The sequence below is a fragment of the Protopterus annectens genome, chromosome 5.part0, assembly GCF_019279795.1.
Source record: "Protopterus annectens isolate FY-2018-M chromosome 5.part0, PAN1.0, whole genome shotgun sequence".
In the NCBI taxonomy this organism is placed as follows: Eukaryota; Metazoa; Chordata; order Ceratodontiformes; family Protopteridae; genus Protopterus; species Protopterus annectens.
Window position 1 is genome coordinate 744,440,173 of NC_056735.1, and position 12,817 is coordinate 744,452,989.

Sequence of the window (12,817 nt, forward strand, 5' to 3'; positions counted from 1 at the left end):
ATTCCGGTAATCATGGCCACATACCTAGAAACCGCACTCTCCAAAGCTTAGAATACAGCATCCATGGGACCAGATGGCATCCCGGGCTGTGTACTGCATGAACTACAAAATGAACTGGCACCTCACCTAAGTGACATGTTTAATCATAGCCTCACTTCAGGCTTCATGCCCACTGAGTGGCGCACAGCTACAGATATCCCACTCCACAAGGGGGGATCCACCTTGGATCCTGGGATGTCCCGTCAGTCTGATGAGTCTGATCTGCAAGGGCATGGAATGCATTATCATGGAACTTATAAACAAAGACATTGGCAACCTTCAAACACTGGACCCCACCCAGTTTGGGTTCATGAAGGGCCAATCTTGTCTCCTGAACCTGATTGACTTCTTTGAATCAGTCTCCAGAGCTGTGGACGAGGGTAAGGCAGTCCACACAGCCTACCTGGACTTCACCAAGGCCTTCAAGACCATCCCCTACTCTGGAATCATAGATAAACTTACTAAGCTGGGCATTAATCCCTACGTCACTTGACGGGTTGCCAACTGGCTTACTGACAGAACCCAGACTGTAAAAGTAGCTGACTCCAAATCCATCTCCAGACAAGTGACAAGTGGAGTACCTCAGGGTTCAGTCCTAGGACCGCTCTTCTTTGGCATCTACTTCTCTGAAGTGCAGGCCAACACTAAGGGACTATGGCTAACAAAGTTTGCAGATGACTGAAAACTGGGAGCCATTATTGAATCCCCAAATGATGTGGATATTCTACAAAAGGGCCTTACAGATACAGATGTTTGGTGCCAGAGCCATGGGCTCAAGACTAATGCCAAGAAATGTATAGTTATCCCCTTTGGGAAAAAACATGTATCCATGAATTACCATATAGGTGGCAGTACACTAAACACCAAAAGTGTGATGAGAGACTTAGGGACACAGGTGGACAGTGGTCTCACCTTTGATAACCACATTGCCACAACAGTCAGGAAATCCTTCTATGTGGCACACCTCATCACTAAGGGCTTTTCATCCAGAAAAAAAGAGGTCATTGTCCCACTGTACTCATCCCTCATTAGACCTATTATAGAGTATAAAGCCCCATTTGTTATGTACCTCACAAGACATCTGCAACAGGTGGAAAGGCCACAGAAATACCTCACTAAAAGAATCACAGGCCTAAAGCAGATGCCATATGCTGGCCATCTAATAAAAACTCCAGCTATACTCTGTGGCATATCATCTACTCAGAGGCAATCTCTGCTTAACATACAAGGCCATGTCAAACCCTGAGCTGTTGGACATGCTCCACTTAAAGAAATCCCAAGCCCTCAGAGCCACATGCTCCAGGTATCTAAACCTTGTCATCACAATGAAAAAAACTTGCTGGAGGGATAGGTTCCCACCCAGAGACTCCCCAGACTCTGGAATAGACTGCTCATACATGTCAAGCAGAGCGCCTCCTTGGCCCTCTTCAAAAGGAACCTTGACGATTGGATGGGAGAGAGGAAATTCACCCCTGTGATCATGTCAGTTAACCTGCTAGACAGGGGTCCAGAGAAGTAAATATTGTGGGAAGAAATATCCAGGGAATTGTTATGGCTAGGCTTGTATAGGCCCTAGGGCCAATAGACTAGTACCAACCTATGAACCTATGAGAGTGACTGGGCCTGCCAGCATTAATTACTACAGGAAAGTACTGCTTTGTACTCATGGTAGTCATAGGTCTCAACTTCTTAACACAAGAAATCTGGACAAAGCTAAAAATTATGTGGTGACAAAGGCCCAAAAATAGGGACAAATTTTAAATATTGCTCTTACAGATTTACAAAGTTGCTAGAATATAAGGTTTTGTGTTAATATGCATTTTCTGAAAGATATGAAATCTGAAACTCAAATTTATTTTTATTTTTATTTTTTTATTTAACATTTGTTTTTCTGTCATTATTTAGTGAATTCAGTCTTCAATGATTTGCAAGAAATCCACACATTTACAGAGAACAGATTAAGAATGTGAGGCAAAAATCTGGACATTCTGTTAAAATTTGAGAGGCATGGTGGCAGTTAAGTATGATTCAGAGACATACAAATTAGCTAATAATGAGTTTTTTTTTCATTGAAGCTAGCATGTCTCTGAATCACATTTTCCTGTATTTACCCACATTAGAGAAGTAGTCTCTTTTGGTCACAGGTGGAGGATTCTTTCTGAATCTCCAAGATGGTTTTGTTTTCAAAGTATACACAGAAAATCAGAGACATGACCTTCCAACTAATTTCTTTTCATTGCTCAGTAACAGGAGCTTTTGTATTAACTACTATAAATAATCACCTACAAATAAAGCGTTGTAGTATTTTATATACAACAATTGACAATGCAATAAAGTTAACAGCTGTACTTATCGTAACTGAAAATAACAACAGTTATTGATATTGAGCATGTTTTCACTACATTTTTCAGTACTGAATCTTCCTCAGTATTGTTATTGTTCATTCACTGTACTTCAGCCATTAAACATTTTCATTTGCTGATGCTTTTGCAGACATGAAACTATCCAGGGAAATTTGACTGCATCCTTCCCTGGCCTTAGTCAAACAAACCATTAACCATGCAGTTAACAATTATTGTCTGCAGATCCCCATGTTTATAACCATAGGCACTAATGTTTTATGCATCTAAAAGCTGTAGTTCACCTCCCCTGTAAATCAACATTTGACAATAACTAAATATTGTCATTCTAAATCTTCAAGATAAAGACTGGTATGCATATATACACTAGTAGCCATTACAGTGCTAAAAATTAAACCCATTTAGAACAATGTACAGCCAAAGGCTGTCTAAATGAATATATCAAAAGGTAGCATTTAAGTGGAACAAAACTGGAATGTGCCTAGTTTTGAGTAACAAATGTTTCTTTTCTAGGTTTTAACTTGTTCACTGTTGCTGCACATGAGTTTGGTCATGCCCTTGGACTAGGACATTCTACTGATCCAACGTCTTTGATGTATCCGACTTATAAATATCAAAATCCCATTGGTTACCGTCTCCCACAGGATGATGTCAAAGGAATCCAGAGTTTGTATGGTAATGTATAGTAATGTTATTATTTTATAGAGATAATGTTTTCTGTTAGTACACTGCAAAAGCAAGAAGTATTAGAAATAAATATTGGTTACCTTCCAAGATATCTGGCTTATTACACATCCATTAAACTTATATGCAGTCTGTTTTGATGTAAACTACAGTAGCCTGAATTTTCTTAATACCACAATGTTACATTTAGAAATACATTACTCTGGCAGCTATGCAATAGCAAAAATCCTTATGCAATGTTTATATTTATGTCTATGATCAGGGCAGGAGTTAGCATTTTGGGTCCCCCAGCAGATGTTGAGTTGGGGCCCCCAGGCACTTCCAGTCTAAGTATCACCCTGTCACTACCACCCCCACTATCATGTTGCAAACATTTAGGAGTCATACACACAGACTGACTTGTAGCTACAACACTCTGATGTTACAACAGGATTGCAAACTACACTATGTTGGCCTATCTAGCAAAGGGACATTCAAAGTTACCGGCATTTAGTTGTAACAATGGCATATTACAAAACCTCTATGTACAAGGCTGGACTAAGTTGAACTGTAACCCCAAAAACTGTTTACTGTTTCAGCACCCTCCCCCAAAACACACACATATCCTCCAGTGTTTCCTTCAGTTTCTCCCCATGCCATGAACATTACTTTTTTCTTCCATTTGTCATATTTTGCCTTTTTCTTCAGCTTTTTCAAGAAGCCATAACTTTACATATGCTCTGAAGTGTTTTTAAGTGTTTTTTTTTTTATTTTTACACAACCTCTTCATCCAGCGATGGCTTGGACAGAAACTATGATTAAGGAAAGAAATTCACTGTTGCTGTTTGGCTTTAGTTTTCCTTGTGTCCTTTCGACATACTGTTCCTGATCAAGGCAGCACAGTAATAACCATTTAGGAAATAACTCAATTAAGCTTGGGTCCCCAGAAGCCGTAGGGGTTTTGCTCTGGGATGCATTTTACAACATTTCTCAACCTTTTAATCCAGCAGTGGCCTAAACAAAAATCATGACTAAGAAAAATAATTTTAGTCTTATGTTCTGTCAGTGAAGACATAAGTTGTACCCAAGGCTTAATATTCAACGCTGACAAAATAGCAGCTCACAATAAACTAATAAGCCGATTGTTGCAATGATGCACAGACTCTGTCTAGGAATACTGCCTGCCTCCCTAATCCCCTGAAAAAGACAGTCACTGCCTATGCATCCCTCTGGTGTTAGTTTGGGATGAAAGCAGAGGTTCAAATGGCCACAGTCATGTATTTCAAGTGATTGCTGTCATACATATACATAGTATTCCTCTAATACAAGCAGCAAAATAATCCCAAGCTATTCTGGTCATCCCTAAAAAAATAAATACAGTCTGGCAGTACCACCACATCCTGTCCTACTATATCTAACAATTCTGATTCCATCTCCACCCATTTCAGCACTCATTGTATCCATACAGTTCTTTCCCTGATGGATGATCATCCCACTTCCTTCCAACGTCCCCCTTTTCCTGAAAACCTCACACAGTCATTTAGCTTTCACCCAGTCCCAACCACAACTGTTAAAAATTACTTTGTAAACAAAAGCTAACAACTCTACCTGCTGGTAACTTTTCCATCAAATAGCTAAAGCTTGCCAAAGATACAGTGGCCTTTCGCGACTACTTTCTGATCAACTGGTCAATAACCTAAAAATGATGTTCCCTCCATCTGGAAAAAAATCCTTCAAAAACCTCTTCACAAACTGAACTTACAAACTATAGACGCATTGCAGTCTTATCGCCACTCTCAAAAATTCTTGAGAAATTTATCCACATATAATGTATGCAACATATAACCAAGCATAATCTCCTCTCCAAGACCCTATACAGACCTAACAATAGTACACCTCCTGTTCTTTTCAACTTCACCAACATAATCAGTAAAAAAAAACTTCCACTGAGTGACCTCTCAAACCTCTAGTATCAGAGGCACATACCAACATAGTCAACAAAAACAGGAGTGAGGATTACCTCATTTCATATCCTTTCGTTGATCCGTCCAAAGCATTTGATACCAAATCCCACCAAAACTCCTTTCTGATCTTGTGACCATCAATCTCACTTCCTCCTTCTGGTTCCACTGCTATCTATCTAATCACCAGCAGATAGTTAAATGGCAGCAACGTTCCTCATGATTTCTCACAGTCTCTGTTGGCATTCCCCAAGGGTTAATATCTGATCCAGTGTCTTATTTAATTTTGTCATGAATAAGCTCCATGACACTACTAGTCTTGCCACTTTTGTACAATATACCTGTGACTCAGCCTTTATCTGCTGTGTCCAATCCATTTCAGAATTACAGGAGATTACCCAATACTCCTCCACAGCCATTCACACCTGGCCTTAAAACAATACCTTAACCAGAAACAGTTGTCATATTACCTCAAACTCTATATTCTCCTAATAAATGCCCAGCAATATAAAACACTCTGCTCTACTACTGTCCTACTATTGGCATTCACCCTAGTAACAAATTCCTGCCTTGTATCAATAACCCATTCAACACTACCAGAGACTCTCTCGAGTCTCCCTAATTTCTTACCTTTCATTTCATCTTCAACTTTCTTTTTCATTAATTCTTAATGCTAAACCATATTATTCCCATCTGCACCTGCAGTTATTACCATCCAAGAGAACACGCTCAGTTCTATTTCTTTACTTCCACAGTTTTCCTTTGTGTTTCATTCAATACTGAAGCTTATCCAGGTCACGTAAATTTATTTTGCTATTTTCAGCACGTGCACTTTTTATTTTAATGCACAAATGTATACTGTTCATTTGAAATGTACTGTCCAAGTAAAAATGTGTTTCCTTTTATGTAATATATGTGATTTAACTCCCCGGACCTTTTTTAAAATCGTTTTTTGCCCAATCAGACTTTCCCAGTCAACAAAGATAAATGAATAAATGCATTTATAATTATGTTAATTCAATAAACAATTCAGCACAATAACTTTGTTCATTTATGATTAATGGTGAATTAATGATGGATTAAAAAATGATAGTTAATGAGCTCATTAGATATTTCCCACAAATCTGTACTGCTGATAATACGATTAACCTACAGGCATCGGACTGGAATATTTTTAATGAGAAACAATACCCAATTATAACTCTTGATTCTATGTAAGCTCTGGGAATAATTAACAAAATTGCATCTAATAGTCTGATCAACATTCCAGCTATATTATCATCTATTATTAAAGGTGATCCGGCACCGATTTTGTTTTGCATATTTAACAAGCTGATTACTTTTGGATTTGGCCCACCATCCTGGAAAGCATCATGCATTACACTACTTTACAAAAAAGAAAATATATCTGACGGGAAAGCTTACAGACCAATTAGTCTCACTGCCATTTTAGGTAAATGTCTTAAAAAAGATACAAAATGAATATTTTAGAATAGAATGACAAAAAAGATAGCCTTTTGGACATTAATCAGCATGACTTTTTAAAAGGCAAATCCACACTCACAAACCTTGCTGAAGTTTATTATCAAATATCCATTGCTTAAGACATGCAGCTATTGGGTCTATATTATATTAGTGAATGCACTGAATTGCAAACATTATATAATTGACTCACAATCCCTGGAAACCCAAAATATCAAACACACTGATCAGCGATATTTTTCCCAGGGAAAAAAATTGCTGATCTGTTAAAAAAAAAAAAAAATCCAAACATAAAATAAAGTGGGGAGCTTTGCCCTCCACACCCCGATGTAGGAGGCTGTGCCCCCCCAAACCCCCCTACTTAAATATACCAACACTGAGATCACACCACAGTAGAAGAAATGGTAAAGTCCTGAAAATGGCCTAGCGATTTTTTTCCCTAGGAAAACAAAATCGCTGTTCCGTGCTTTCAGAATTTTGTCATTTCACGTAATGACGTTCGACAAAACAGCGTTTGCAATTTAATGCATTTGCTAAAATAATAGGAACCTCAGTTAACATCAGGGGTTATATACTCATCCCTAGCTAAGACCTTCAACTCTCTATCACATTCAGTAATACTAAGGTCTGTTTAATCCATATCTGATTAGATGGATTCATGAATGAATAACAAATAAAAACAATCCATTATTATGCAGGGAATACACTCTGTTTGCATATCTGTGAAAGTGAGACTACCTCAAGGCTCTGTATTTGGGTAATATTACTCAATAATAGTTTTTTTCTTAATGCTGCATGATACAAGTTGCTGCATCAGCAAGTATGCTAATGACTGCAAAATTGGCTTCTCTATTTATTTGTGAAAAAGGTTTGAACAACATCAACTATATGACTGCCACAAGTGAGTGAGACAACTACAGTTTATTATAGATAAATGTAGCATAATTTATTTTAGCAAAAGCAATACATGAAAATCAAATATTATACACAGTTGCCAGCTGAAGTATATCAATATACAGATGTAAGTATCCTAATCCTGCCTAATATTTCAGTCAGTTAACCTGAAGAAACACTGAATAGTAGGCTATGAAATAAAAGGGTTATACACTAAAAAAGTCTCAACAATAGGGATGACAATTGTCTAGTCAATTTATGTTGTTGTGTCTTTCGGCTTTTCCCGGTCAGGGGTCGCCACAGCGGCACTTCGGTCCGCTAATGATTGGCAGTAGATTTTTACGTGCCAAGTTGCCAGCCCTGATGCACAACCTTCAATGAAGGTACGCCCATTCACGCATGTCTCCACAAAGAAGACGCTTTAGCTGAGAATCAAACTGGATAACGTCTTACTGTGAGGCGACAACGCTACCGCAGCACCACCACCGCAGTTGCCTAGTCAGTTTATATATGACCTATATTCAGTAACTCAAATAATAAGTGTATGTGTGTACAGCATACAACCAACTAATAAAACAGAAAAGGTTCACTTAGCGTTTCCCTTTGTAAAAACTCTTGAACAGAGTAAGGACCATCCAGGAATTAGTACACCAATATTCACTTGAATGTTAAAGTAGAAGTCAATGCATTTGTACCAAATTCTTATGATCTAAATTCAACCAAGTCTAGAATATAATATCTCCTCTGTTTAGTCTGTTGGATAATAAAGGATTTTTTTTAATGGTCCAAAGGAAATTTACAAAGAAAATACAGTCTCTACGAGAACTTAATGATACAGACAGATGTAAAACCCTTAAGTTGTATACATACAGTAGAGATATATCAGAGGGAAATTGAGATTGGCATTTACAATATATCACAATACAACTTTACAGGCTACTTTTGACATAAGTCTATATAACAGTACATTAATCCACCAGCACAGCAGCATATGGTTTTGTTTATAATTACATAAAACTAAATCCTGAAGCTCATTTCTAATTTAGAAAATAGTAACACTGTGAAAAGAATTACCAATCACTTTAAGAAGGTAAGTGAGCTGGACTATTTTAAAAACAATTCAGATGCAATGGTTTGGTGGCCTTGCATATGATCCAAGTCTATAGGAGTCAGTGTTCTTCAATAGCTGTAAGGTCTGAGCACTGTAAAAAACCCTATCAAAACACTTGAATTCATAAAAACTCAAATTAAACAGAGAATGCTAGAAACTGTGTCTGCTTTACTTTATTGTTGCAGATAGAAAAATAGAAAATGCAGACTGCAGAAGCAAATGATACCCCAAGTATTTATTTAAGGATCTATAATGCCTGAAGACAGAGTAGCATATTAAATTATTACCTGAAGCCATATCAGTAAAACATCTTCCATGCAGATTACCTATCCTTCTTATAAAAATGAAAGAAAAGAAACTTTATTGCCTGGTATTGCTTGGTATAATAGTTAAAAAGAAAGAATCTAATAAATGTTCTAACATTATGGTGAATGTTGTTAAGCAAGATAAACTCAGGCTTTGTACAGACCCACAGAAGCTCAGCACATAGACTCAGAAGGAACATTATCCATTACAAAGAAATAATTGCTACTATGTCCAGTGGAAGGCCACACATAAAAATCAAGACTTTAACAAATTAATCTGGATGGGGCAAGCTGTAAGCTGTTTACCTTTTATAGATCCTTGGACAGATATGAATTTCTAAGATCACGTGTTGTAATTTTGTCAGCACCAATGGTAATTCACCTCTCTGTGGATACCATGATAGGGGAGGTCTGGAAGATGTTATGAGCATTATTGATGGCATTCTGGTCTGGAATGGTATAAGGCAAAAGTATGTAAGACTTTATAAAATGTGGAACAGACTAAGATTATTAGTTTTAAGGTGAACCAAAGTTGTGTCAGTTTGAAATGACATACTAGTAAAATGGTCATCAATTAATTGCTAATAGGTTACATCCAGATGCTAAAAAAGTATGTACTAAAGTAAATATGCAAACTGCTACAGTCAAAACCTCATTAATGTGACTCTTGGGCATGGTACACCACCATTCCAGGTTTATATCATACTTGTTACGTATAACTGTATCTCTAAGAAACCAACTTGAGCATAATTCAGTATAGAACAGGCCAGAGGATTAAGCTATAAGCCTTGAGCTACTTAAGTGGCTAGTATTTGTTTAACCAATGCTCAACTGTTACAATGTAGCATTACAACTACATTGTAAGAGGATGCAAGCTAGAAAGGGTTAGAATCAGTACTATCAGAATAGGACAGACTTGTTTCCTATGCATGAGGAGCATTGAAAGACATGATACAAGCAGATAAGGAAAGAAATTTTGGTCATAGATTTTGGTTGTCAGAAGTTACATAGTGATGTCACAAACCTTTACAGAGTATTTTCAAGAAATATTTGCACAAAGCACCAACTAGGTTACAAATAATTGTTACTAATACATGAAAAGAATGATGTGGAAGCTTAATACACACTAAATAAGTTGATGTACATTAGTGATTGATTCAGTAAGTCTTACTTAAATTAATGCAAGGAGAATTGCTGGAAGAAGACTTGGCAGCTCTATAGGTCATTATATAAATGCCATTTACTGCTGAAAATTTACAGTAAATGAAAAACAAAACAAGAAACAATATACACATACAGTTATCACATGAAGTCAAAATATCAAGATAGACATCTCAAGTAGTTTCATCTGCAAATAAAGGTGTATTGACTGGCATGCAAGGTTTTTGTTTAAAGATAATAAGTTAATTCATTCTCAATTAAGAAATAAATTGCTGTGAACACTGTATGAGTCCCATTCAGGTATATCAAAATGTAAAGAGAAAGATAGACAGAGAGACAGACAGGAATGTGCAAATGCAATGTCACATAGCGAAAAGATGGCATGACATTATGACCTTTATAGCATGTATAGGAACCAAAAGCAGAAAGAGGAAGTGATAACTAATGAGATTTCAGTACTACCATAGTAAGTGGTTCATTGTAACAAACTAACATATCCATCTCTGTGTTAATTACTGCTCAGTCAGTGGTTAATGTGCTCAATTCAATGGGACATCAGAACAACTACCATCAGAAACTCGTCAGCAGTTTATACTCCAAAAGTTCAAACCTGTTTCCAACATAAGCATACTACATTAGGTCCAGGATAACCACAGTCTAATGTGTGAGATGAGCAAATGGTTCAAAATGTAATAAATGTTCTTAAGAAAAGTGATGCATCAAATCAAACTGGATATTACTTAGCATTGTTAGAGTACTAGAATACCTCACTGCAACTCATAGGACTTCAACCATATCAATTACTGATGGGGAGAAGGCTGAGCCCGATGTTTCATACATATTTTTTGTTACTGGCACAAGAAATCTGAATGCAAACAACAGAGGTCATATGAGAAGACAGCTGAAATAGTAACACTTATATGATAGATTTGTCAAGAATTTATTCTCCTGAAGTGTTTAAAATTGTTCTGTGAACTTTGTTTATTGTAACACTCCTTAGTACAGTTTACAAAGCAAGATACATGTAAAACTAGCTTAAACACTGAATTTCTTTTCTGTTTTTATGGGTTGGTATGTTGTATGATTCAGCTTGTATCTATTTATTTATGTATTTACTTATATGTTTGTTTGTTTGTAGCTGCTGCTACCCCTCAGTTGAGTGTAGTCACCCCCTTGTGACTCTTGGATCATGTGACTTTGAGACCCTTTCTTTAACAGTTAGCATAATATTCCCCATATTATCTAACATATTCACAACCTCACAAATCCATAATATTCTATATAAACCTAACAACTGTCTATCTATTTACAACCACATACAAATATATAACCCTTCCAAGCCACTACATTTATCTGACAAGCATATAGTACATGTATCCAAACCCAACAGTTCTGCATGGAAATCACTACTCTTCCACCACCTTGCTAAGTCCTGGACCTTCATCCCATCAGAAATATGACAAGAACACTCACTAAAATCATTTAAAACTCAACTAGAGTCATTCCTACTCAGCAGTCAGCTCTGTACATGCAATGTTCCTGAATAATCTCAAAACTCTTACTATCATCACAGTTTTATTTAACTGGCCATAAAACAGCTACTTCTTCACAATTTCTAACTATCTGACTATAATCTACCACTCTCCTCTACTATCTCTGTTTACCTTTTATCTGTACCTCCTCAATACACCTTCATAATTTGCAACCATCTTCATCCCATAATTACTTCACTGTCTCCTAATTAAAAGCTATTATCATATATATATATATATATATATATATATATATATATATATATATATATATATATATTCATTACAGAACAGTTTTTCCACAATAATGTAATAAGATAGCTGTTATACTTCAGGTTGGATGTAATATCCCCTTTATATCTTAGACGAAGGACCCTGCATTCTCTGAATTTTTACCATGCTGCAGTAGTTGGATAATATCAGCACTTATGGTTATAAGAGCACCTCACATAAAATGTTCGTGCAGCTGTTCTGAAAAGTGTCATTATGAGTCACACATTGGATTTAGAAATGGAAAATGCATACCAATAACATTTGCAAATATTCTTAAATCCCTTTCTGTACCCTTATTTTATATCTCTAATGACTGTAACAACTGTCAAACACACCATGGCAAAGATTTTGTCATATCACTATTTCTCAGTATATGTGCCAAATAATAAATGTTTCACATTTGCAATTTTCTGTATTTCTTTTTGATGCATGGTTTACTGCAGTATCAGCACTGTATCTTTTCTCATTCCCAGAATACTTTTATACTGAGTTTAAGTCTTCATTTGGCATTTAACAAATCTTTAGTCAGGTTCATATCTTCTCTAGTCTAAGAAGTGCAGATAACAGTTTACCTATGATTTCCTAAATTAATATGTACATTCTCTGCCAAAGAGATCACTTCTAGTAAAAACATCACAACACAAATATTCTTTTTATTTACCTTTTCCTCATACTATGATGCTTTGACAACCATGCAGTGTCTCATGTAATTGTTTTACTTTTTTTGTAAGCAATCATTATGGGAACTGCTTGCACAATTTTAAATAACTTGTTTATGTTGTCTGCAATATAACTATGTGATTAATTCATTTTTATTGCACACATAATATAGGGCCTAGAAAACAAGCTCCAGAGAAACCTCAGTTTCCACCTCAGCAGCCTCCACAGCAACCACCAAAGCAACCATCACCACCATTTAACCCAACAATTTGTGACCCAAATATATCATTTGATGCCGTCACAGTGCTTGGAAAAGAGCTCCTGTTCTTTAAAGAAAGGTAAATGTCAGGTTTATTTTTCACAAGAAATTACTTCA

The 12,817-nt window shown here is 36.5% G+C and overlaps 1 protein-coding gene across 1 annotated transcript in view; it reads left to right on the plus strand.

Moving 5' to 3' along the window:
• The window catches only part of LOC122802796 (matrix metalloproteinase-20-like), a 407,448-nt gene that overhangs the window by 304,470 nt on the left and 90,161 nt on the right, over positions 1 to 12,817 (plus strand). Inside the window, exons 5-6 of the mRNA XM_044072589.1 lie at positions 2,913 to 3,074; positions 12,614 to 12,779. Coding sequence (XP_043928524.1) covers positions 2,913 to 3,074; positions 12,614 to 12,779 — 328 coding nt within the window. The remainder of the gene's footprint in view (positions 1 to 2,912; positions 3,075 to 12,613; positions 12,780 to 12,817) is intronic.